Source organism: Lepidochelys kempii, chromosome 1 (genome assembly GCF_965140285.1).
Source record: "Lepidochelys kempii isolate rLepKem1 chromosome 1, rLepKem1.hap1, whole genome shotgun sequence".
NCBI lineage: Eukaryota > Metazoa > Chordata > Testudines > Cheloniidae > Lepidochelys > Lepidochelys kempii.
Genome location: NC_136380.1, coordinates 64070474 through 64095207, shown reverse-complemented (window position 1 = coordinate 64095207; position 24734 = coordinate 64070474). Strand labels below are relative to the sequence as shown.

The following is a 24734-nucleotide window of genomic DNA, read 5'->3' as shown; positions in this document are numbered from 1 at the left end:
CCCAGTCCTGCCTCCTGCCCCACAGTGATTTACCTCTCTGCTAGCTGCCCTGAGCGCCCAAAACATACTGCTGGGGAGGGTCGCATGACTGCTCTTGTGGCTTCCCTTTGCTTCCCCGTCAAAGTTATTTTTCTGTGGGGAAGCAAAGAAATCGGCAGGGGACATACATTCTGGGCATTTGCAGTGGTGCAGAATTTCCCAAGGAGTAATTAGACTTAGTTGCCTCTTTGATCTCCCCCCAACTTTGTGCACTCAATAGTTTTCTGATCAGGACATTGATACCTTGTCTCTCATAATTGCAGACTCTAATGTGCACTCGGTGATCCAGTGTCTTAAGTACTAATGTGCTCTAATCTTTTTCAGTTTTAATGTTAATCTGATGCCCATAATACTGATGGGCACTCTAAAAGTGTGTTTAAATTAAATTCAGAATTTAGTCTTAATTTAGGACTTGTCTACACAGAATAGCAGTGTGTACTACAGGATGTGATTTCTAAAGCACACTAATATTGTACAGTAATTGGTCCAGGTAGACAGTACTACATTAAAGCACCCTAGAAATATTGAGTTTGCACCAGTAGGGTGGATAGGCCCTTAATGTTTCTTATTTAGAAAACAGTATTTATTGTAGCTTTTTTTAAAAAAGTGTATTTTAGGAGTTCTTTAGATAAGAATGTTAATACTGTTTCTTTTGGGATTCTGTTATTGGGCTGACTCATGAGAATCACTGGCTAATCTCTTTTAAAATTCTTTTTTAGTATATACTACATTCACTTGGAATTCATGCTCTAATAAATCACGCATCAGAAAATGGACTTGTTTTGCAGCCCAGTTAAAAAACTGAAATCATAATGGCTACATAAATCTCTCTGCGTGGTCACTTATTACAATAATTTGTCAATGGCTTTGAGTTTTTTTTTTTCATTTTTACTTGGTTATTTACGAAGCACATCTTCAAGTTTCATCAAATGTTCTAGCTTAATATTCTTGTTTAACTGCCTTATATAGGTATTGCCTACCAATAAATGTAGATGAGTCATTTATCAGCCTAAAAGCACAAATTATTATAGACCATTATTTTCTCTGAAGTTGCTAAAACATGTCATTAAGTTACCACAGTATTATAGAAATATTACATGTGTTAATAGGAATGAACAGCTAGTATTTAAAGCTGCACCGTGTAATGCATGTTTGTAGAATAACTTTTTGACGTGATAAATTTGCATGTGATACTTGGTTTAATGTTAGTGATGGCATGGAGAAACTGGATTACTTTCTGTTTAAGTTCAGTAGTAATCCTACGCTGGTGTGATTACTATTTTGCAAGATGAATGAATCAAAAAGTTGAGATGGCGGTGTTAGTTTGGGGCTTGTGATGTTCAAGGACCTGTAACAATTCACAGGTGTTTCACTTCGTAATTGATGATTTGGGCAGACTGATAATATCCTGGATAAATCTTATGGAATTAAGATAAACTTTACTGACTTCAGTTAAACCTTATTGAATTAGGTTTAATGCCTAATTGGAGTCCATTGAATTAAAAATATAGTTGAGCACGTGGGCTTGTCTACACTACCTGATGGATCGACAGGCAGCAATCGATCCAGTGTGGGGGTCGATACTAGACGTGATAAATCGACCGCTAAGTGCTCTCCCATCGACTCCAGTACTCCACTAGAACGAGATGCACAAGCGGAGTCGACGGGAGAGCATTACCTGTCAATTTACCGCAGTGAAGACACCGCAGTAAGTAGATCTAAGTATGTCAACTTCAGCTACGCTATTCATGTAGCTGAAGTTGCGCATCTTAGATCGACCCCATGCAGTAGTGTAGACAAGCCCTGTGTTTGTGGAATTGCATCCGTCTCCTCCTAGAGGAGTTACATATTTAATGTAATTCCTTTTAGTTATCAGGTCTTTTAAATTTACTCTCTGGAGAGAATTGCATATATGGATTCAAACTGGATTTTTCCAGGGACCAACAGAGAAAGAAAAGATCTTTGGATAAATAGCCTGGTTCTAAACAGGCTCAGGGCCTTCTTCATGATCTAGCAAACAGACAGGACCCCTTGTTCATGGGGGGACGCAATCCTTAGGGAAAGGTTGGAAGAACTGACCCTACTGAGGCCGCATAAGACTGTGTGTGTGTGTGTGTGTGTTCTGAGCTTAAGCTATGAGGAATTTGAAACAAGGAAACCCTTTGGGTGGGATGTAGAAGGATGGCTCCAGCCATAGCCCATGTTGGGGTGATCGCTCGTCAGCTTATTAGTCTTTGTGTAGATTTTTTTTTAAAACTTTTAATGTTTTCTGTGTAGTATTTACCTTAAGAATAAATTAGGCTTGCATGGGAAGTGCTATGTGGCACCTTATAACTGTGGGCAGTCACACTTAATTAACCATCTGAGAAAGTAAGCAGGCCTACTTGGGCAGCCTGTCTTTCCTAAGAATAATGTAGTGAAGGTAAAGAACTCTTCGGCCTAGAAATACTCTGGTCAGAAGGGAGAGAGACATATCTCCATCTAAGGGAGGTGATGGGTAGGGGAACCTGAGTGGGTGCTCTTTCTGCCCCATAAAGGGGGAATACAGATGCCGTTGCCCTGCACTGTGGCAATGACCATGCTGTTCTGAATCGTAACTACACTGGGAAATGTTGCTCTGATTGGCAGGGCCATTTCACTTGCTGTATAATTCTTGCAGGATGGTAGGTGGGAAGCGTAGCGTGCATGCTCTTCATGTGACTACGCTTTTAATGCGTCAGCCCTATTTTGAACACTAAGAAATAAGTCTGCCTTTTAGCCACTTAAAATTACCAGTGTTAGTCGTATGCTTGCTTTGAGTTATCAGAGTGCATAAATAACTTGAAAAAAATCAAACTTCTGTTAGAATGGGTGAAGCTTAAAAATCTTCCTTTTTAATGGATTTTATACAAGCTCATTTATTCAGGTGTGCAACACTGTTCCATAATAGTGAAACTGCAAGCACTTACAGCTGGCAGTGTGAAACATAGCCATGAGTTTCGAGTTCTCAGTTAAAATTGTGTTTTCAAATAGTTGTTTGACAAACAGTTTGTCTTCTGTCAATTTGCAGTTAGAGTACAAAAAAGTTATTTGTTTTTATATCTTGCTGGTTTTCTGATGTAATATCCAAGATCTATATCCTGCAAAGAAGTGCACATATGCATAACTCCACACACATTATAATAGTCCCATTGAAATCAGTGGGTGAGTTAATCTGTACACATTCACAAGTATCATACAAAAAAAGTGGCACTATTGTCATGCTGCTTCCTTGCTTTTAAAAAAGCAGTATCTGTGCAAGTAATAAAGATGTGACTTTCATGGACTCAGTGTATACAGAATACCACTCTTAATACCTGATGAAGTTTCAAATTCAAACAATGTTATCCAGTTTTTTTAAAAGTTGAAGTTACTCCAGCATTGAACAAACGTAACAAGCACTGCCAGTGTAATTAGTTAGGTAGTATTCAGTGTATATATTCTACTAAATGTTGTCTCCTAAAGTCTAATCAAACTTTTATATAATGTTTGATAGACACACATCTAAAACAGACACTACTAAAGAAATGCTCTGTGAATCAAGTTCTACTTATAAATTGTCATTTAATGTTGGAACTTCTAAATATTTGTCATGTCAGTACGCTAATGTTTCTGCATTGTCTGTGAACAGTATGTATTTGTGACTAGAGTATATGCATTCAGTATAGCTAAAGGGCCTCTAAGCACTTACAGCCAGGAGAAGCTCCCAGAAAAAAGATATGGTGGTTAAAAAGTGGTTTAGAAGTTTTTGACAGAATTGTTTCTAAAAGTCTCTGCAGGTTTGAACAGGTTTCCTTTCTCACTGCAATTTCATTAACTAGACACTAATGGTGGGTTTTCTCCTACCACTTCCATATGCTTGTATTGACTCTGGCTTTTTTTTCTATGTCTGGATAATAATCTCTGCTTTCTGGTTTTAGACTCTCCACTTCCAGCCTTACAGTGCATATTATGCTTTGTTTCAAATTGTCAGTATTATGCAATAGCATGAGGTCTATGAGAATTAAATAGGCCATAGAGACACTAGCTTGGAATCTAGCCAGTTTAAGAAGTGGACTAAGGTATAATGTGCCCCTCTACTGGCTTTTGTGTCTTTAGTCTCATTTTCCTTTTCAAAATGTTTGTATACTCTCTTGCTGTTTGAAAGACCCACTCATTCCAAGAAACTGTGACTATACAGAAAGTGCTATAGGATCCTCAAAGGAAACTGAAAATAGATTACCATGTTATCTTTCAGTTACAGGTGTCTTAAAAATACTACCCACTAATATTTTTATTGGTGATGTCCCTTTAACTCAAGGGTACAGTATATAAACTTATTTGTCCAACAACTTAAATGTAGCTGAACTTGTCTGGGTGCCTTTTTTCTTTTTCTTTTCTGGAATCTTGACATTCATCTGGCATGTTGCTGTTTACACAGGATGTCAGTGCTCAGACAGAAGGGCTCACTAAGTGCAGGCTGCTCAATGCAGATATCAAATTAGCCTCTTGAGTAGCTTCAGGGTTAGAAATGAGCTGAGTGTCCAGTTGGTTGGATTCGGTGATCCTTCGATCTTTCAAAACAATGTAGCAAAACTACTTATATTTTCATCATTTCACTTTATTTCCATTAATTGGTATCTAAGCATATTGAAAGTTTCATCTGGTCACATCATATTGAGTGTATAATTTCATATATGCTATGCAGCTTGTTCACAGCAGAAGACTATCTGAAATGTTTGACTGACTTCTGGCAAACTCCAGTTGTTCAAGAAAGGTGGTTCTTGCAGTGCATCTTTGATGACTTCTACACAGAGTGCTTCCGCTGACGTGCACGGGCTGAAATTGTGGAAAAGCATTATCACTTGCCCCATAACCTCAGCCGTGCAGAACACAATGCCATCCACAACCTCAGAAACAACTCAGACATCATAATCAAAAAGGCTGACAAAGCAGGTGCTGTCGTCATCATGAATAGGTCAGAATATGAACAAGAGGCTGCTAGGCAGCTCCCCAACACCACTTTCTACAAGCCATTCCCTCTGATCCCTCTGAGGGTTACCAAAAGAAACTACAGCATTTGCTCAAGAAACTCCCTTAAAAAGCACAAGACCAAATCCTCACAGACACACCCCTGGGACCCCAACCTGGGGTATTCTGTCTGCTACCCAAGATCCATAAACCTGGAAATCCTGGACGCCCCTTCATCTCAGGCATTGGCACCCTGACAGCAGGATTGTCTGGCTATGTAGACTCCCTCCTCAGGCCCTACACTCCCAGCACTCCCAGCTATCTTCCAGACACCACTGACTTCCTGAGGAAACTACAATCCATCGGTGGTGTTCCTGAAACCACCATCCTGGCCACTATGGATGTAGAAGCCCTCTACACCAACATTCCACACAAAGATGGACTACAAGCCGTCAGGAACAGTATCCCCGATAATGTCACAGCAAACCTGGTGGCTGAACTTTGTGACTTTGTCCTCACCCATAACTATTTCACTTTTGGAGACAATGTATACCTTCCAATCAGCAGCACTGCTATGAGTACCTCCATGGCCCCACAGTATGCCAACGTTTTTATGGCTTACTTAGAACAACGCTTCCTCAGCCCTCGTCCCCTAATGCCCCTACTCTACTTGCGCTACATTGATGACATCTTCATCATCTGGACCCATGGAAAAGAAGCTCTTGAGGAATTCCACCATGATTTCAACAATTTCCATCCCACCATCAACCTCAGCCTGGACCAGTCCACACAAGAGATCCACTTCCTGGACACTACAGTGCTAATAAGCGATGGTCACATAAACACCACCCTATACCGGAAACCTACAGACCGCTATGCCTACCTACATGCGTCCAGCTTTCACCCAGACCACACCACATGATCCATTATCTACAGCCAAGCTATACGATACAACCGCATTTGCTCCCACCCCTCAGACAAAGACCAACACCTACAAGATTTCTCTCAAGCATTCTTACAACTACAATACCCACCTGCTGAAGTGAAGAAACAGGTCGACAGAGCCAGAAGTCACCTACTACAGGACAGGCCCAACAAAGAAAATAACAGAACGCCACTAGCTGTCACCTTCAGCCCCCAACTAAAATCTCTTCAAGGCATCATCAAGGATCTACAACCTATCCGTCACTCTCACAGATTTTGGGAGACAGGCCAGTCCTTACTTAGACAGCCCCCCAACCTGAAGCAAATACTCACCAGCAACTACACGCCAGGCAACAGAACCACTAACCCAGGAACCTATCCTTGCATTAAAGCCTGTTGCCAACTGTGTCCACATATCTATTCAGGGGACACCATCATAGGGCCTAATCACATCAGCCACTCTATCAGAGGCTCGTTCACCTGCACATCTACCAATGTGATATGTGCCAGCAAAGCCCTACGCCATGTACATTGGTCAAACTGGACAGTCTCTACGTAAAAGAATAAATAGACACAAATCAGACTTCCAGAATTATAACATTCAAAAACCAGTCGGAGAACACTTCAATCTCTTTGGTCACTCAATTACAGACCTAAAAGTTGCAATTCTTCAACAAAAAAAACTTCAAAAACAGACTCCAACGAGAGACTGCTGAATTGGAATTAATTTGCAAACTGGATACAATTAACTTAGGCTTGAATAGAGACTGGGAGTGGATGGGTCATTACACAAAGTAAAACTATTTCCCCATGTTTATTTCCCCCCTCCAACCACCCCACTGTTGCTCAGACGTTCTTGTCCACTGCTGGAAATGGCCCGCCTTGATTATCACTACAAAAGGTTCCCTCCCCCCCCCGCCCGCTCTCCTGCTGGTAATAGCTCACCTTAAGTGATCACTCTCATTAAAGAGTGTATGGTAACACCCATTGTTTCATGTTCTCTATGTATATAAATCTCCCCACTGTATTTTCCACTGAATGCATCCGATGAAGTAAGCTGTAGCTCACGAAAGCTTATGCTCAAATAAATTTGTTAGTTTCTAAGGTGCCACAAGTACTCCTTTTTGCGAATACAGACTAACACAGCTGCTACTCTGGAAAAATGTAAATACTGTGAATAAAGATTCTAGACTTGATCCTTTAAATATTTCTATCCATTTAATTGGCCTGTTTCAGTTCTTGGCTCATAGAAACAGGAGTTATTTAGGAAGTTAGCAGCAACTAACATCTTGGGTAGGGATAGCTCAGTGTTTTGAGCAGCATGAGGTGTTTGCTCTAACAGTTCTCAAGATTGTGGCCTTTAAATCAGGTTAGAGTTAAAGTGTGTGCACAGGGGATGAAGTGACACAGTAACATCGACATGATGTGAATTTCCATGTCCCATATATCATGAACTGTTATGGGTAGAAACACATGCTACTTAACCTTAGAAACATGGAATTCTTAGTCCTTATAGTTCACTGTATATCTAACAGTAAAAGTAGACACTGGTTTTTCAAATCAAAAGTGGCATTTGACAGTGGTCCAGGCCTTGAAGTCAAATATTTCAGGCTGATATAACTCCCATCTTTCAGTATCCAATAGGAGTCTGAGGATATATGTACATTTCTAATTGTGAGAGGTTTCCGAGTAGTAACCGTGTTAGTCTGTATCGGCAAAAAACGACGAGGAGTCTTTGTGGCACCTCAGAGACTAACAGATTTATTTGGGCATAAGCTTTCGTGGGCTAGAACCCACTTCATCAGAAAATACAGGAGCAGCTATAAATACATGAAAAGGTGGGAGTTGCCTTACCAAGTGTGAGGTCAGTCTAATGAGACAATTTAATTAACAGTAGGATACCAAGGGAGGAAAAATAACTTTTGTAGCGGTAATGAGTGGCCCATTTCAAACAGTTGACATGAAGGTGTGAGTAACAGTAGGAAGAAATAAGTATGGGGGAAATTAGGTTTAGGTTTTGTAATGACCCAGCCACTCCCAGTCTTTATTCAGGCCTAATGTGGTGGTGTCCAGTTTGCAGAACTGGAATTAATTTGCAGTTTCACGTTGGAGTCTGTTTTTGAAGTTTTTTATTGAAGAATTGTCACTTTTAGGTCTGAGTGTCCAGGGAGATGGAAGTGTTCTCCTACTGGTTTTTGAATGTGATGATTCCTGATGTTAGAATTGTCCATTTATTCTTTTGCATAGAGACCGTCCGGTTTGGTCAATGTACATGACAGAGGGGCACTGCTGGCACATGATGGCATATATCACATTGGTAGATGTGCAGGTGAATGAGCCCCTGACGGCGCGGCTGATCTGGTTGGGACCTATGATGGTGTCCCTTGAATACATTTGTGGACAGAGTTGGCACCGAGGTTTGTTGCAGGTTTTGGTTCCTGAGTTGGCATTTTTGTTGTGTGGTGTGTAGTTGCTGGTGAGTATTTGCTTGGACTTCTCCACTAATAGTGGCCATGTGGAAACCTCTTTCAAAGTGTCGTGGGGAGTGCAAGCACCCTCGTGTGGCACAAAGTGCATTCTCCAGTCACCTTAGTTCCCTTGCTCCCTCTTTAGCAAACACAAAGGGCCCTCTCTTTTAGCGGTCAGACTTCTAAACTTTAATACAGAACTATTTTCTTAAATAAATAGTCCTTAGTTCAGTAGTATAGTTTAGGTATAGAGAGAGCTCAAATTCCCTTTTTCTCATCTCCGTCAGGATCACTGGGAACAATATCTGGCCCTGATCCTCAAACTGGGTTGAGAAACGTGCTGGGTCTATTCCTGAATTTGATGTCCAGGACAGAAGTTTAATCTGCCTGTGGAGAGCACCCAATACTAGTGTACTGTGTGACAAGTGCTTGTCCCTTGAAGTTCATGGGAATGTCACATCCAACTTCAAGCACACCCAGAGCCTATGGGTAGATGCTCCAGGTCTGAATTCAGCAGAGAAGCTAGAACGGGGTAGCCAGCCTGAGAAGGAGCCAGAATTTACACATGTACATTGCCAAAGAGCCACAGTAATATGTAATGATTGTATGTGTGTGTGTACACATCGTTATATAATTTGATAATGTGTATTTTATACATTTATAATATATAGTCAACGATGATAATAAAAACTTATCCTTTTACTTAATGGGACTTCTGGCAATCCTTGCTTTCAGCAATTCCCTTAAAGTTTGGTTTGTGTTCAGGTGTGCTCACATGCAGCAGTTCTCTTAACTGACTGACTGGCTGTCAAAACGGATCGGTGCTCGGACACGTTTGAGTGTCGAGAAAACAGACTCACAAAGATAGGTTGAGGCAAACATCGAGATTAATTTTAGGGCTGCATCTCTGATGTTGGGGTATTTGTCCTTTGGTACAGATTTCCAGAAAGTAAGGATCCCCCTATGTCTTCTGAACAGATTTTAATCTGTCATCTTCCAAAAGTTCTATTATTTCCACCTGGGAAGTTGCTTCATCAGTTACTAAAGGGGGTTCAGTAATTTTGGTAATTAAATATTCATGGTAAATAGGCCCAATGGCCTGTGATGGGTTTTTAGATGGGGTAAGATCCAAGTTACCCGGGAAAGAATTTTCTGTAGTATCTGGCTGATGAATCTTGCCCATATGCTCAGGGTTTAGCTGATCGCCATATTTGGGGTCGGGAAGGAATTTTCCTCCAGGGCAGATTGGAAGGCCCTGGAGGTTTTTCGCCTTCCTCTGTAGCATGAGGCACGGGTCACTTGCTGGAGGATTCTCTGCTCCTTGAGGTCTTCAAACTACAATTTGAGGACTTCAATAGCACAGATATAGGTGTGAGGTCTTTTTTAGGAGTGGTGGGTGAAATTCTGTGGCCTGCATTGTGCAGGAGGTCAGACTAGATGATCATAATGGTCCCTTCTGACCTAAATATCTATGAATCTATGAGCTTCAGCACTAAAAGGGTCAATCAGAAATCTGAATTGAGGTCTTTTTCCACTGCAAATCTTCGAATCTTTCCTCAAAACTGTCCTTAAGATCTTTAATCATGCTCACATATCTAGTTGTGCTCCATTTTAGGGGTTCTGCGACATCTTCTTTTGATCTGGCTTGTAGTTGTGACATTAAGGGAAAGTGTCAGCTCTCCCTCCGGTATTTCTGTGAAACAACTGCAATTCGTTCATGAACGCAAATACACTTTGCAGTAGATCAGACAGCAACCAGAATTTTTCTTGTAAATCCATTTTTATTTTATCCAAATGCAGCAATATGTCTGCAAGAAATGCAAAATCTAGAACCCACGAAGAATCTGTAAGCTCAGTGTGTATTCTGTGCTTCTCCTCCATAACCAATTTTACTGATTTCAGGAGCTTGAAAAAATGTGAAATAACTTTACCTCTCGAGCCATCAAACTGCACAGTGAAATGGCAAATAGGCAGGGGGAGTAGTCTTCATTCAGTTCTTCTTCAATTAGATATTGTCTGTGATTGAGTGCATTTGTGAATTTCATTCACTCATTGTGCAAGAAAGATTTCATGACGTGATCAAATGTGAGGGTTTTTTTTAAGATACCAGTTGCTCCCGATGAATAGTACAGAATTCCACCAGGAGTAACATTTGTACCAATGTAGGTCTGTGGTGAAAGAAATTGGAGGCATCTAGATATTGAGAATGATCTTACCCATAATTAACCTCTAACTCCACAGGGATATATAGACATTGGATGATAAATTCTTGAGGATACACTGTATCAATGTTTCTTTAATTGAAGCTGGTAGCCTGCCTTCTTTAAGGGAAGCACTGACAAATCCCCATTAGCAGTGGGCCCATCTCCACTGACCATCAGTCATGGCCCAGGTTGCAGCACAATGTAAAGCATTTGTTTCTGCCTCCTAAGATGTTGCCCTGCCTTTACAAACGGAGACAGTTAGATCCAAATCTGTACTACTTTGTCCCTAAATCACAATTTCCTCCAAACAGAAAATACTCAAATCATTCACCAAGTAGAAATAGATTTGGCTATCTATGACATGAAACAAATCCGCAGATTAAAATTTGGCAGATGTTACTGTGGAGTAAACAAATTTGTCCTTCTGAATAGTAAGTCTTGGGTGTATCGGGGTGACTTAAATCAGAACTGGTTTTATTCACCTGCTGTTCAGAATCTTGTACAAGATGGACACGCTATATATTCAATCCAATTTTAAGGGAGGAGGACTTGTACTTCTGGAGAACACCCTTCTTCCCCCCCAAATTAGTTCATGCCCCACTGAATATGGATGTTAACAGCTGGATGCCATACAGTTTTGTCTCACTGTTTTTTGATAAAATCCTAAATGGTGGAAACCTTGACTTGGACTTTCTGTTAATCAATATGAACTGGAGAGTGGAATTCTTGTTTTCTGATACGCCAGGCTTTTGAGAGATGATGATGATGATAATAGGTAAAATCAGTGGAACTGAAATCAGGAACAGGTGTATGTTTAAAATGCCTGATTCTCTTCCTGCTTTGTTTCCCCACTGCACACTCCCACAGAAATATTCTCAAAATGTAGCAGTATTTTTCTACCATCTTGGTCACCCTGAGGTGACAATGGGATGCATTTCCAGGATATGCAACAGTGGTAGTTTTCAGGCAGTAATTAGCCCACTCAACAGTTGTCCCTGATCCCAACATCCCTGCAAAGAGAACTTTTTTTTTCCTCCTGGGTCCATGTGCAGCTTCCCAGGAAATAAAATGAAGGTACATGCCCACACAGTCATGACTCTTCCTGCTCTGAGTGTTGCTCCAGTACACCCATACTTGCACTCTGCCTCTGCTTACACCGTCCTACGCTAAAATAATTAGCCTGCTCCACAGAATGAATACCATAGCTACTAAATTTTACAGCCTCTTTGTCCTGAGGCGCATGATGCCACATAGCATTATACTTTCACTTGCCCATCGTTAAGCAGACAACACTCCTCTCCACCCCATCTGTCTACAATCCCCATGGCAAGAAGACCCCTCTTGGCCCGCTCCTGGCACAACAAAAATCATAGTGTTGAAATAGGCATATTGGCTCTCTCAAGCTACACATGCAGCTTTTCCCTTTGATCTCTCTCACCTGGGATTCAGGAGAAAAGCTCAGTGCTCCCCAGAGAGGCATGATCCCTCCATATCCCCTCATATCATAGTGCTGTTTAGAAGACCTGTGATTAACTAATGCCTCTATCATTCGGCATAACTCCACCTAACACACTGGATGCAGTTGCAGTAATTCTCAGTAGTTATTGCCAGCTCCGAGGGGGCAGAGTTAAGGTTGCATCACCAGCTATATTTGAACTGTTTCCTGGCTTTTGAAGTTTGTGTTTTGATTAAGTATTCTAGAAGGTCACAAGATACTACTAGGTAGCATTAACTCTGTGCAAATGGTGTTTATTGTCGAAGAATAATTGGGAATCTATAAACTCTCTTCCACATCAAAATCCATCTGCACTCCTCCTTGCTTTTCCTGTACCCCTGGGAATACTACAGCTACACTCTATCATATTACTTTCCAAAAACCTATTTTGTGTTCTGGCAGCACCCATAATGATACGCAGTGTCCAAACACACATGCAGGCACTTCCCTAAATATCTTAGAGAAACATACAACGTGTCAAGGGAGCGGAATTCAACAGAATTTTCATTAGTGGTCTGATCGTTGTTTTGTCACTGAAGGATCTGGTGCATTATTTTGTATTCGTCTATTTTGATGGACTACTCTGTTTCAAAAGCACTTTCAGTAGTATAATTTGAGCCTCGTTTTTTTTTCTAGAAATGTTACGAACAAAAACAATACAAAAATGGGCTCAAGTTTTGCAAGATGATCCTCTCCAACCCGAAGTTTGCTGAACATGGAGGTAATTGCATGGCTTGAAAGACTTATTCTTCTTTTTTCCCCTGCTGTAAGTTATAACATCACTGCTTGTGTTTAGTTGTATTCCTTAATTAAGCATTGTATTACTGATACCATGAATTATGACATGGAAGGCGGAACCTAAAAGTCCATATTTTGGCATGTATCGTAGAAACTAGAGGTGGAGATGTGTGGGTTCCTCTTTCCATGCCTGTCATAGCTCAATAATTCCACATAGGAAAATTCTGTAATTGTAGGTGTGCTACAAGATGGAACTTCTACTGTTTGCCTTGAGAAAGATCACTGTTCTTTTCTTTTCCCCCTCCTCCCCATGACCCCCTAAAATTCAATGTAAATGTTCCTTTTCTTAGTTTTGGGCTATTAGTACTGTTAAACCTACTCAGATAAATACATTTCTTTTAAGTATTTATACCCTTCATTATTTACAGCTTGCTGTTGTATCCGTGTCCCAGTTGTCTTTGCATAAATATGTATATTTTTAATTTTCCATCATCTCAGCTCCTCCTACTGATATGACAGCATCTTCCATGTAACATGGTGTGCAGGTCTAATTGCATTATTCCTGTCACTGTCACAGCAAATTTTTACAGACATCTGTTGTCTTCCCAGCTCCATGGCATGATGCATTTGTATTTAAAGCACAGAATCACACTTGTCTTTTATAGTTCTCACACTATAAATTTGTTTATTTCCTGTCCATTGTTGCTGTCCTAGGGGTCTCTTCTTACTGGTTCTCAAGTTTCTTCTTTTTACTGATTGTGATTTTTATTGTCCTAGAACAGTGGTTTTTAGCCTGTGGTGCGTGGACTCCTGGAAGTTGCAGACTATTTTGAGCAAAAAATTGTTAGCACAGAATGGTGGTGGTTCTTTGAGTACTTGTACACGTCCATTCCCATGTAGGTGTGTGTGTGTGCACCGAGCATAGTTACTGGAAAATTTTCCCCCAGTGGGATCTGATGGGTTGGCTCTGGTGCCCTCTGGGGCTGCATGTCCATAGTGCCAGTATTAAGGGCACCGCTGACCCCACGCCGCCTCAGTTCTTTCTTACTGCCCATGACAATCACTGGAAATGGTCTATCCTGGCTCTTGCAAGTCTTCCTCTAAGGACTTTTTCTCTGTATTTCTGTACATAATTCTTGTTCGTAGTTGGTTAAGTTTCTTTTAGAGTTAGTTTCCTCCATTATCAGCAGCGTTTCCTCCACTCTGGTACCAAGGTATGCCTCGGTTTCCGGGCTTCAAGCCTCCTGCAGAAAGGCTATACCTCTGAGTGACCCACAATCCAGTTGCCTTAAGTGCTTGGTGGAAACTCACGTTTGGAAGCACTGCAAGATTTGCAGGGACTCCAAACCCCGTACTAAAAAGGACCAGGACACTAGGCTGAAGTCCATCTTGATGGAAATAGCGCTCAGACCTCCCTCGGAGCTGGGCCATTCAGAATCTGGATTGAGCACCTCGGTGTCAGTGAGGAGCATGCCTGCCACTGTCCAGGAATCTTGGCACTGTTCACCGTCTCCAGTGCCAAGGAAAAACCAAAGACGATGCCTGCCAAATGAGACTATTCCCCAACCCTGAAGGTGGCCAGGCATGGAGACTAGAGCAAAGTGCAACCCACATCAGGCCACTTGGGGGCTCCAGCAGCTCAGCTGGCACAGTTAACTTTGCACATGCTGTTGAGCCCACCACTGGACCATCCATCTGCACCAGAGGGGCAGCATGGTACAGACACTTTGGTGGTGCCACCCATACTGGGGGCTTTTGCTGAGGCTAGAGACCTACTCTCGCTGTTGGTGCCAGTGTCCATGGTAGTAGAACAGTCGGCAGTGTCTGTGCCGGGGCAGAAGAGACTGGCTATCGTTTGCAGCTTGGTACTGAGTCCCTCGGTATCCTCTAAAGCAGAGGTAGGCAAACTACGGCCCATGGGCCATATCTGGCCCACGGGACAGTCCTGCCCGGCCTTTAAGCTCCCGGCCAGGGAGGCTAGCCTGGAGCCCCCTCCACCACAGCCTCAGCTCGCCATGCCACCAGCGTTAAGGAGTCCTCTCACTCTTTGGTGGACATGTTGACTGTGGTGGGCCTGTCAAGGATGGCCCTTCCGCTCAACAAGGCCATCATGGACCCAATAAAGGCCCTGTGACAGACCCCGACATCCCTACCTCCCATGGCCAAGAAGGCAGAGAAGTATTTTTGTCCCGACTCAGAGAGATGAATTTTTGTATACCCATTTCTCCGCTCCCCGGTGGTCTCTGCTGCCGATGAGTGAGAGCAGCAGGGGCTATAAGGGGTGACCCCCAAAGCAGAGGACACAAAGTAGACCTGTTCAGGAGGAAGGTCTACTCAACTGGGGGTTTGCAGCTCAGGATCATTAATAAACAAGCATTTCTGAGAAGATTGGACTTTAATGCATGGGACTCTGTTTTAAAGTTTAAAGATTCATTGCCCAAAGAGGCCAGAAGGGAGTTCTTTGGTTGAGAAGGGGGAGATGGAAGCAAGGACTTCCCTGCAAGGGATCCTGGATGCGGCTGCCTAGTCCATGGCCTATGCCAGGGGTGGCCAACCTGAGTCTGAGAAGTAATACATCCAGTATCAGTAATACATCAGCAGCGCCCATCAACATCCCCACCCCCAGCACCTCCTGCCCACTGGCAAACCTGCTGATCAGTGCCTCCCCCTCCCTCCCCGTGCCTGCTGTGATTGGCTGTTTTGCAGTGTACAGGAGGCTCTGGGGTGGAGGAGGGAGGAGCAAGGGTGCAGAAGAATCAAGGGAGGAGGCGGGAAGGGGTGGGGGCATTGGGGTTGGAGTGGGGGCAGGACCTGGGGTTGAGCAGTGGAAAGTTGGCACCTATAGCTCCAGTCCTAGAGTCAGCACCTATGCAAGGAGCCACATATTAACTTCTGAAGAGCCGCATGCAGCTCCGGAGCCACAGGTTGGCCACCCCTAGCCTGTGCAGTGGTCATGTATAGGAGTTCTTGGGTCTGATCATTGGGCCTCCCACATGAGGCTTAGGAGAGCCTCCAGGATCATCCTTTGAGGGCACTTAGCTCTTCTCAGAGTAGACAGAATCCAAGTTCCATGGCCTCAAGTATTCCAGGCTACTCTGAAGTCCCTGGGCTTATACACCTCAGTAACTTCAAGAAAGCATTATAGGCGTCAGTAATCCTCTTGGTTCTTCCTTCGTCCTGCCAAGCTGGAGGATCAGAGAAAGAGGAGCAAGGGCTTTAGGTGTAGGCCTTCACCTGTGTCATCCTATACATCAACGCCTGCCCCCCGCATGCATTCAGGAGACTCTAAGCAGGTATTTTGATGGGGTGCTCAAGGATGCAATACCCACTTTAGAAACCTCAGATCCAGCTTACCCTTTGTTTTGCAGACCACTTGTCCGACTTCCTCTGGGCATGGTCCCATATTACCGTGGACCACTGGGTTCAGAGCATGGTGGAAGTGAGAGATACAGTCCAATTAAATTCTCTCTCTCCCCCGGTCCCTCTTCAGGGACCCCTCTGACAAGCAACTTCTGGCCCAGGAGGTACAGTTGCTCCTACAGGTGTGAGCAGTGGAAAAGGTTCCACAGAATCTAAGGGGTACGGGATTCTATTCCCATTATTTCCTAATCCCAAAAGCCAAGCAAGGTCTCAGTCCTATCCTTGACCTGTGCCAATGTAAGTTACCTCAAGAAGCTGAAGTTCTGCATGGTCTCCTTGGCTTCCATCATCCCCTCCCTGGGTCTAGGGGACAGGTATGCTGCCCTCGATTTGAGAGACATCTGTTTTCACATCTTGATTTTTCAGGGACACAGAAGGTTCCTGAGATTTGTCATGGGTCACATGCATTACCAGTTCATGGTTCTGCCCTTCGGACTGTCGGCTGCCCCATGAGCGTTTACAAAGTGCATGGCAGTTGTAGCGGCCTTCTTGAGGAGGCAAGGGGCTGGTCAGGGGACAGACCAGGGCTCAAGTGGAGTCCAGCTTACACCTCATCCAGTCGACCTTCCGGGATGTTGGTTTGCTTATAAATACGCAGAAATCCACCCTTACCCTGGTACAGAATTTATTGGGGCTGTGCTCAACTCTGTCCGAGCCAGAGCCTTTCTCCCAGAAGGGCACTCTCAAGCAATCGTGGTGCTCATAGCCCACTTCAAGGATCACCTGATGACAGCTTGGAGTTGCCTGAGACTCTTGGGAGCGCAGTATGCCTGAGACTACACTTCAGACTGTTCCAGGAGTCACTGGAGTCACCAAACTGCCACTATGTGGACGTGGTCCTTATGATTCTTTCCCCGGTTCTTGCCTCACTCAAATTGGTGGCAGGACCCAATGGTGGTTTGTGGGGGCTTTCTGTTCTTGCGGTCCTGCCCGTTGCTGTCCCCAGTCTCAGATGCATTAGCACTAGGCTGGGGAGCTCACTTGGGTCCTCTCAGAACTCAAGGCCTTTGGTACCCAGAAGAACTGTTTCTACACATCAATGTCAAGGAGCTCAGGACAGTCTGCCTGTCTTGTCAGGCATTTCAGCTTCATGTTATAGGCACTAATGTCTGTTCTAACAGACAACACGACAGCCATGTTGTATATCCCTGCTCTATATCATGTTGTATATCCCTGCTCTATATCATGATATAGAGCAGGGAAGAGCCTGTGTTGGGAGGCAGTTCAGTTGTGGGATCTTTGCTTAGCCCACTTGATTCACCGAGAGGCCTCCTACCTACCAGGAGCACAAAGGAGTTAGCAGATCACCTCAGCAGATCCTTCTCCGATCGGCATGAATGGTCCCTTCACCTAGATGTCCTGAAACTTGTTTTCCAGCAGTCAGGGACTCCCCAAATCAGTTTGTGACCAGACACAAGAGGAAGTGTCAGCAGTTCTGCTCTCTGGGTCACAGCCTTGGGTCACACTCAGATGCTTTTGTTCTTCCATGGATGGGTCACCCTTCTATTCCGCTTGTGCACAGGTCCTGCTGAAGATTAAACTGGACTGAGCGTGGGTCATTCTGATAGCTCTGGCTTGGCCCCGATAGCGTTGGTTCGCCGCTCTGCTGGCCCTCTCAGTAGTGTTACCAGTCCCGCTTCCTCTTCATCCAGACGTGATCTCTGAGGATCATAGTCATTGTCTGCTCCACCTGAACCTTGGATCCCTCTACCTGATGGCCCAGACGCTCCATGGCTAAACCTTGTAGAACTAGCCTGCTTGGAGCTGGTCCGTGAGCTTCTATTAGGAAGCAGAAAGCCCTCTTCCAAGGCCACTTAACTGGCAAAATGGAAGTGATTCTTTCTCATCTTCTCAGAGTGTTTCATCTAGAATGAATGGCAGCGACAATCGCATAGAGTATTTGCAACACTTAAAACAGCAAGGTTTAACAGTAAAAAGAAAAGGAGTACTTGTGGCACCTTAGAGACTAACCAATTTATTTGAGCATAAGCTTTCGTGAGCTACAGCTCACTTCATTGGATGCATGCAGTGGAAAATACAGTGGGGAGATTTTATATACACAGAGAACATGAAACAATGGGTGTTAGTGAGTATGGTAACGAGAGTGATCAGGTAAGGTGAGCTATTACTAGCAGGAGAGCCGGGGCTGGGGACTTTTTTGTAGTGATAATCAAGGTGGGCCATTTCCAGCAGTTGAGAAGAACGTGTGAGGAACAGTGCGGGGGCGGGGAATAAACATGGGGAAATAGTTTTACTTTGTGTAATGAATAAAGACTCGGTGTGGATATGTCAAGCCTAAATTAATTGTGTCCAGTTTGCAAATTAATTCCAATTCAGCAGTGTCTCGTTGGAGTCTGTTTTTGAAGTCTTTTTGTTGTAATATTGCGACCTTTAGGTCTGTAATCGAGTGACCAGAGAGATTGAAGTGTTCTCCGACTGGTTTTTGAATGTTATAATTCTTGACGTCTGATTTGTGTCCCTTTATTCTTCTACATAGAGACTGTCCAGTTTGGCCAATGTACAGCTCCTTCACCTGCACATCTACCAATGTGATATGTGCCAGCAATGGCCCTCTGCCATGTACATTTTTCCCCCCAGCCTGTGGACCTCTGGAAGTCCACAGACTGCGTAAGATTTCCAAAAGGGTCTGCACCGCCATTTGAATTTTTTTTAGGTGTCTGCAAATGAAAAAAGGTTGAAAACCACTATCCTAGAGTAGTACGACTGTCTGTCGGTCATAAAGGTCTTCCAGCCAGGGTGGATAAAAATCAATGATTTTTTTTTTTAAATCAGTTTTTTTATAGGTTTTTTTTTTCCTCAAAAGTATGTTATCTAAAGATAGCTTTAATTAAGATACATTATAGCTCAAAGATATCTCCTCATGGAATAGGGATTATAAAGTCTAATTTTATAGTATGAGACAATATATTCATGTAAAGTTTAAGAAAAGTTTTGTAAATGAGTTCCAATAGTTCATGGATTAGAGACCCAATTTCAGGGTGTTCCAGGAGCTTCTGTTTAGATTATTTAGATTAATCTTTCTATCTACTCAATGGGACTCAGTGCTCAGTCTAGAAGATACCATCAGAGATGCTTAGTTTTGCAGTTCTCAAACTGTGGATTTGTATCCAGAGATAACATGCTTGTTAATAGCAAAAATGTATTTAAATAAATATATAGAGGTGAGAAATAACAGACCTCAACGCTATTGTCCTGCAAATTTGTTTACAAAGTCAATTCCTTACTTCTCTCTAAAAGTGCAGTTTCAGAAAGTTCAGTGAATAGAAGATTGTTCGCGGCGGAATAGATCTGGACAAGGAGAAGAAGTCTGGAGATAAATGTGAGAAGGGAGGGACAGGCAGTAGAAACAAAAGTGAAACTGTTTGAGCAGCATATTCTAGAAGTCTTGAGGTCTTTGAGTGTAGCTTTCATTGATTTGAGGTCTACCATACCATTCTCTCACTAGAAGAGAAAACCTATCATGGCAGCAGACCGTAAAAGAGATCCAGTTTGGGAATAAGAACCATTTAAGCAATATACGTTTTCTGACAATGTTTTAAAGAAAGTCACACCAGTGAACTGGTGGAAGTCACTTAAGCACTTAGATTCAGAGACTGTTAAAGTGATGATCTCACTTTTACAGCAGTAGCTTCTTCTGCTGGTGCAGAAAGACTTATTTTCTGCTTTGGGACTAGTTCATTCCAAATTGAGAAATCATTTGGGACCTGAAAAAGCAGAAAAGCTTTTTTTTTTTTTTTCTTTTCCCTTTTCCAGATTATGAACAAACAGGAAAATGAAAGTGAAGTTAACTGTGTTAGCTGCAGAAGCCAATATTTTAAGTTTCTCATGTTGACCTCGCTGACAGTCTATTTTAATTTTTGTTTTGTTTTTAAAAAAAAATTGGCTTATGAACGGTACATCTATCTCTGAGGTGTGAAGAATATATATTAAGGTTATAACAACCAACAAGAATGCACTTTTATGTAGAAATCCATGATTAAATAGTCTTCCTGACTAGTGATTAAATCAATTTGATTTAATCCAGATCCACCCTGCTTCCAGCTTCTGATCTCATGCTTTAGAATCATAGAATATCAGGGTTGGAAGGGACCTCAGGAGGTCATCTAGTCCAGCCACCTGCACAAAGCAGGACCAATCCCCAATTAAATCATCCCAGCCAGGGCTTTGTCAAGCCTGACCTTAAAAACTTCTAAGGAAGAAGATTCTACCACCTCCCTAGGTAACGCATTCCAGTGTTTCACCACCTTCCTAGTGAAAAAGTTTTTCATAATATCCAACCTAAACCTCCCCCACTGCAACTTGAGACCATTACTCCTTGTCCTGTCCTCTTTTACCACTGAGAATAGTCTAGAACCATCCTCTCTGGAACCACCTCTCAGGTAGTTGAAAGCAGCTATCAAATCCCCCCTCATTCTTCTCTTCTGCAGACTAAACAATCCCAGTTCCCTCAGCCTCTCCTCATAAGTCATGTGTTCCAGACCCCTAATCATTTTTGTTGCCCTTCGCTGGACTCTCTCCAATTTATCCACATCCTTCTTGTAGTGTGGGGCCCAAAACTGGACACAGTACTCCAGATGAGGCCTCACCAATGTCGAATAGAGGGGAACGATCACGTCCCTCGATCTGCTCGCTATGCCCCTACTTATACATCCCAAAATGCCATTGGCCTTCTTGGCAACAAGGGCACACTGTTGACTCATATCCAGCTTCTCGTCCACTGTCACCCCTAGGTCCTTTTCCGCAGAACTGCTGCCTAGCCATTCGGTCCCTAGTCTGTAGCGGTGCATTGGGTTCTTCCGTCCTAAGTGCAGGACCCTGCACTTATCCTTGTTGAACCTCATCAGATTTCTTTTGGCCCAATCCTCCAATTTGTCTAGGTCCCTCTGTATCTTATCCCTGCCCTCCAGCGTATCTACCACTCCTCCTAGTTTAGTATCATCCGCAAATTTGTTGAGAGTGCAATCCACACCATCCTCCAGATCATTTATGAAGATATTGAACAAAACTGGCCCCAGGACCGACCCCTGGGGCACTCCATTTGACACCGGCTGCCAACTAGACATGGAGCCATTGATCACTACCCGTTGAGCCTGACAATCTAGCCAACTTTCTACCCACCTTATAGTGCATTCATCCAGCCCGTACTTCTTTAACTTGCTGACGAGAATACTGTGGGAGACCGTGTCAAAAGCTTTGCTAAAGTCAAGAAACAATACATCCACTGCTTTCCCTTCATCCACAGAACCAGTAATCTCATCATAGAAGGCGATTAGATTAGTCAGGCATGACCTTCCCTTGGTGAATCCATGCTGACTGTTCCTGGTCACTTTCCTCTCATGTAAGTGCTTCAGGATTGATTCTTTGAGGACCTTCTCCATGATTTTTCTGGAGACTGAGGTGAGGCAGACTGACCTGTAGTTCCCAGGATCCTCCTTCTTCCCTTTTTTAAAGATTGGCACTATATTAGCCTTTTTCCAGTCATCTGGTACTTCCCCCGTTCGCCACGAGTTTTCAAAGATAATGGCCAATGGCTCTGCAATCACAGCCGCTAATTCCTTTAGCACTCTCGGATGCAACTCATCCGGCCCCATGGACTTGTGCACATCCAGCCTTTCTAAATAGTCCCTAACCACCTCTTTCTCCACAGAGGGCTGGCCATCTACTCCCCATGCTGTGATGCCCAGCACAGCAGTCTGGGAGCTGACCTTGTTTGTGAAGACAGAGGCAAAAAAAGCATTGAGTACACTAGCTTTTTCCACATCCTCTGTCACTAGGCTGCCTCCCTCATTCAGTAAGGGGCCCACACTTTCCTTGGCTTTCTTCTTGTTGCCAACATACCTGAAGAAACCCTTCTTGTTACTCTGGACATCTCTTGCTAGCTGCAGCTCCAGGTGTGATTTGGCCCTCCTGATATCATTCCTACATGCCCGAGCAATATTTTTATACTCTTTCCTGGTCATATGTCCAACCTTCCACTTCTTGTAAGCTTCTTTTTTATGTTTAAGATCCGCAAGGATTTCACTGTTAAGCCAAGCTGGTCGCCTGCCATATTTACTATTCTTTCGACTCATCGGGATGGTTTGTCCCTGTAACCTCAACAGGGATTCCTTGAAATACAGCCAGCTCTCCTGGACTCCTTTCCCCTTCATGTTAGTCCCCCAGGGGATCCTACCCATCCGTTCCCTGAGAGAGTCGAAGTCTGCTTTCCTGAAGTCCAGGGTCCGTATCCTGCTGCTTACCTTTCTTCCCTGTGTCAGGATTTTGAACTCAACCAACTCATGGTCACTGCCTCCCAGATTCCCATCCACTTTTGCTTCCCCCACTAATTCTTCCCGGTTTGTGAGCAGCAGGTCAAGAAAAGCTCCCCCCCCAGTTGGCTCCTCTAGCACTTGCGCCAGTAAACTGTCCCCTACGCTTTCCAAAAACTTCCTGGATCATAGGACCATTCTTCTTGCCCTAATTATCTAGAGCATGAATATATTACTTTAACCTCTTGTAAAAATTACTTCAGGTCACTTAACCTTAACTGCATGAAAGCAAGTCAGATTTTTGCTTGCAGAAGGACAAATAGAAAATACAAAGCGTATCTTAGTGAGGCATTGGTATTGGCTATCTAAAATGAGGTCAGGAATCAAATCACTTCTGTAATGCAGTGCTGAGCACTATTAAGCCTCTGCCCTGATCTACACTAGTCTCAGTGCACTGATTAACTTGTTACTGAATTAAATTCAAAGCATCTTGCATCTTTATCACTTGTCACCTGTGACAATCCAGAGTAATGAGCAGCTATGTCACCCTTGCCTGCAGGCTCGGGTGCCTCACAATGCCATGGTGAAGGAGCTCTCCCCCACCCCCCCAGCTTTGGTTATACTGCAGGGTGATTCCAGACAAGCCAGGGTCACTGCTGCACCACTTGAGGCATTGAAGTAGGATTTTGCAGCAGTATACAAGCTATATACTGTCATTTCTTTAATAGAAATAATATGCACACAGCTTGCCTCCACTATGGAGTTTCCCAGACACTTCAATTTAAACACATTGGATTAAATAAAACAGTAGAACAGCAACTCCCCAAAATAGTGCTCCACAGCAAAGAGACAGACAGGAGAACTCTAACAAAGGGTACAGGAAATCCCAACAGCAAGCACTGGCAGAAGGAGCTTGAAATATGTTTGATTACTTCCGCTGCACTATACTCACTTAAAATCTCTAAAGAGAGGATTTTAAGTGAGTATAAGTAATGAAGCATAAAGATCATAATGGTTACAAGATAAAATGCTACTGACACCTGACTTAAACTATATGTTAATTCAAAGCAAAGTTCTTACCATATGCTTCCAGCAGTCTTACTGACCAAACTCTTTAGGTCAGGGCCCCTTCTCCAGTCCAACGGTTGCTACTTTTATCCCTTCAGATGCAGTGAATTGATGGCCAGAGAGAGAGGAGGTGGTGTGGGGCCTTGTCCCTCCTTTTTATGGTTTTAGTCATCCTCCCCCTTTGAAAAATATTTCCAGTTAGGTACCAGGAGACGACAAATATTTGGGGAAATATTTCCGTGCTGCGTTCTTCTCAACAATTTGAGCTTCCTTTGTTTTCCCTTCTAGCTTAATGACTCTGTTTACTGTTTAAATGCGAATTAAGCAGACCAAAGCACATTCCTTTGTTTAGGACAGACTTGTTTGCCAACACAGGTTGGCATATGTTAATACAGTAGATCCTCAAGAGTTACTAACACCAGAGTGATGAACTGACCAGTCAACCACACACCTCATTTGGAACTGGAGGTACACTTTTGAAAGAACAATCATAATGTTTTGTTCAGAGTTACGAACATTTCAGAGCTATGAACCATCTCCATTCCCGAGATGTTCATAACGGAGGTTCTACTATAACACCGTACATTGGAATCTTACAACTTCACATACAGCATTGCTACATATATTTTATCAGGACAGCATTGACCAGCAAATTATGACTTTTCAGATGATGCCTTAGAAGGCATACTTTTTATAAAGATTATTAGACTACTGTGTAGGCTGTGAGTACAGAGTATAGTCCGTTACAGTCACCATAAATGGTAGGTGTACATTTTGATTTCTCACATTCACAAGTACAAAATGTTTTCTACAGAGACCTTGGCTATGAAAGGACTGACCTTGAACTGTTTAGGGAAGAAAGAAGAAGCATACGAATTTGTTCGTAAAGGACTTCGTAATGATGTAAAGAGTCATGTCTGTATCCTTTCTAATGGTATAACTTGACCTTTTTTTATACTGATTGTCTTTATTTTGCACAAATAGCTCTTATGTATCAGAGGTCCAATTAAAAAAAATCTGAAGTCCATAAAGTGACCTTTTAGTACATATTCTTTGGATTTCTTTAAAACAGACCTTATTTTATATTGTGAAAGGAAAAGTAGTAGGAAATGCTTCTCCTGTAAAAATTTGCCATGTGTGC

The 24734-nt window shown here is 43.0% G+C and overlaps 1 protein-coding gene across 6 annotated transcripts in view; it reads left to right on the top strand.

The window, feature by feature from the left end:
• Positions 1-24734, top strand: part of NAA16 (N-alpha-acetyltransferase 16, NatA auxiliary subunit) — a 109421-nt gene that overhangs the window by 5202 nt on the left and 79485 nt on the right. For 5 of the 6 annotated variants that reach the window (XR_012159157.2, XM_073345785.1, XM_073345815.1 and 2 more), the window contains exons 2-3: positions 12735-12819; positions 24408-24512. Coding sequence is in view for 5 of the 6 variants with exons in the window: in XM_073345785.1 (XP_073201886.1) it covers positions 12735-12819; positions 24408-24512 (190 nt within the window). In the remaining variant the exon portion in view is untranslated. Of the gene's footprint in view, positions 1-12734; positions 12820-24407; positions 24513-24734 lie in introns of those variants that run through there. The other variant, XM_073345806.2, reaches the window with a different exon arrangement.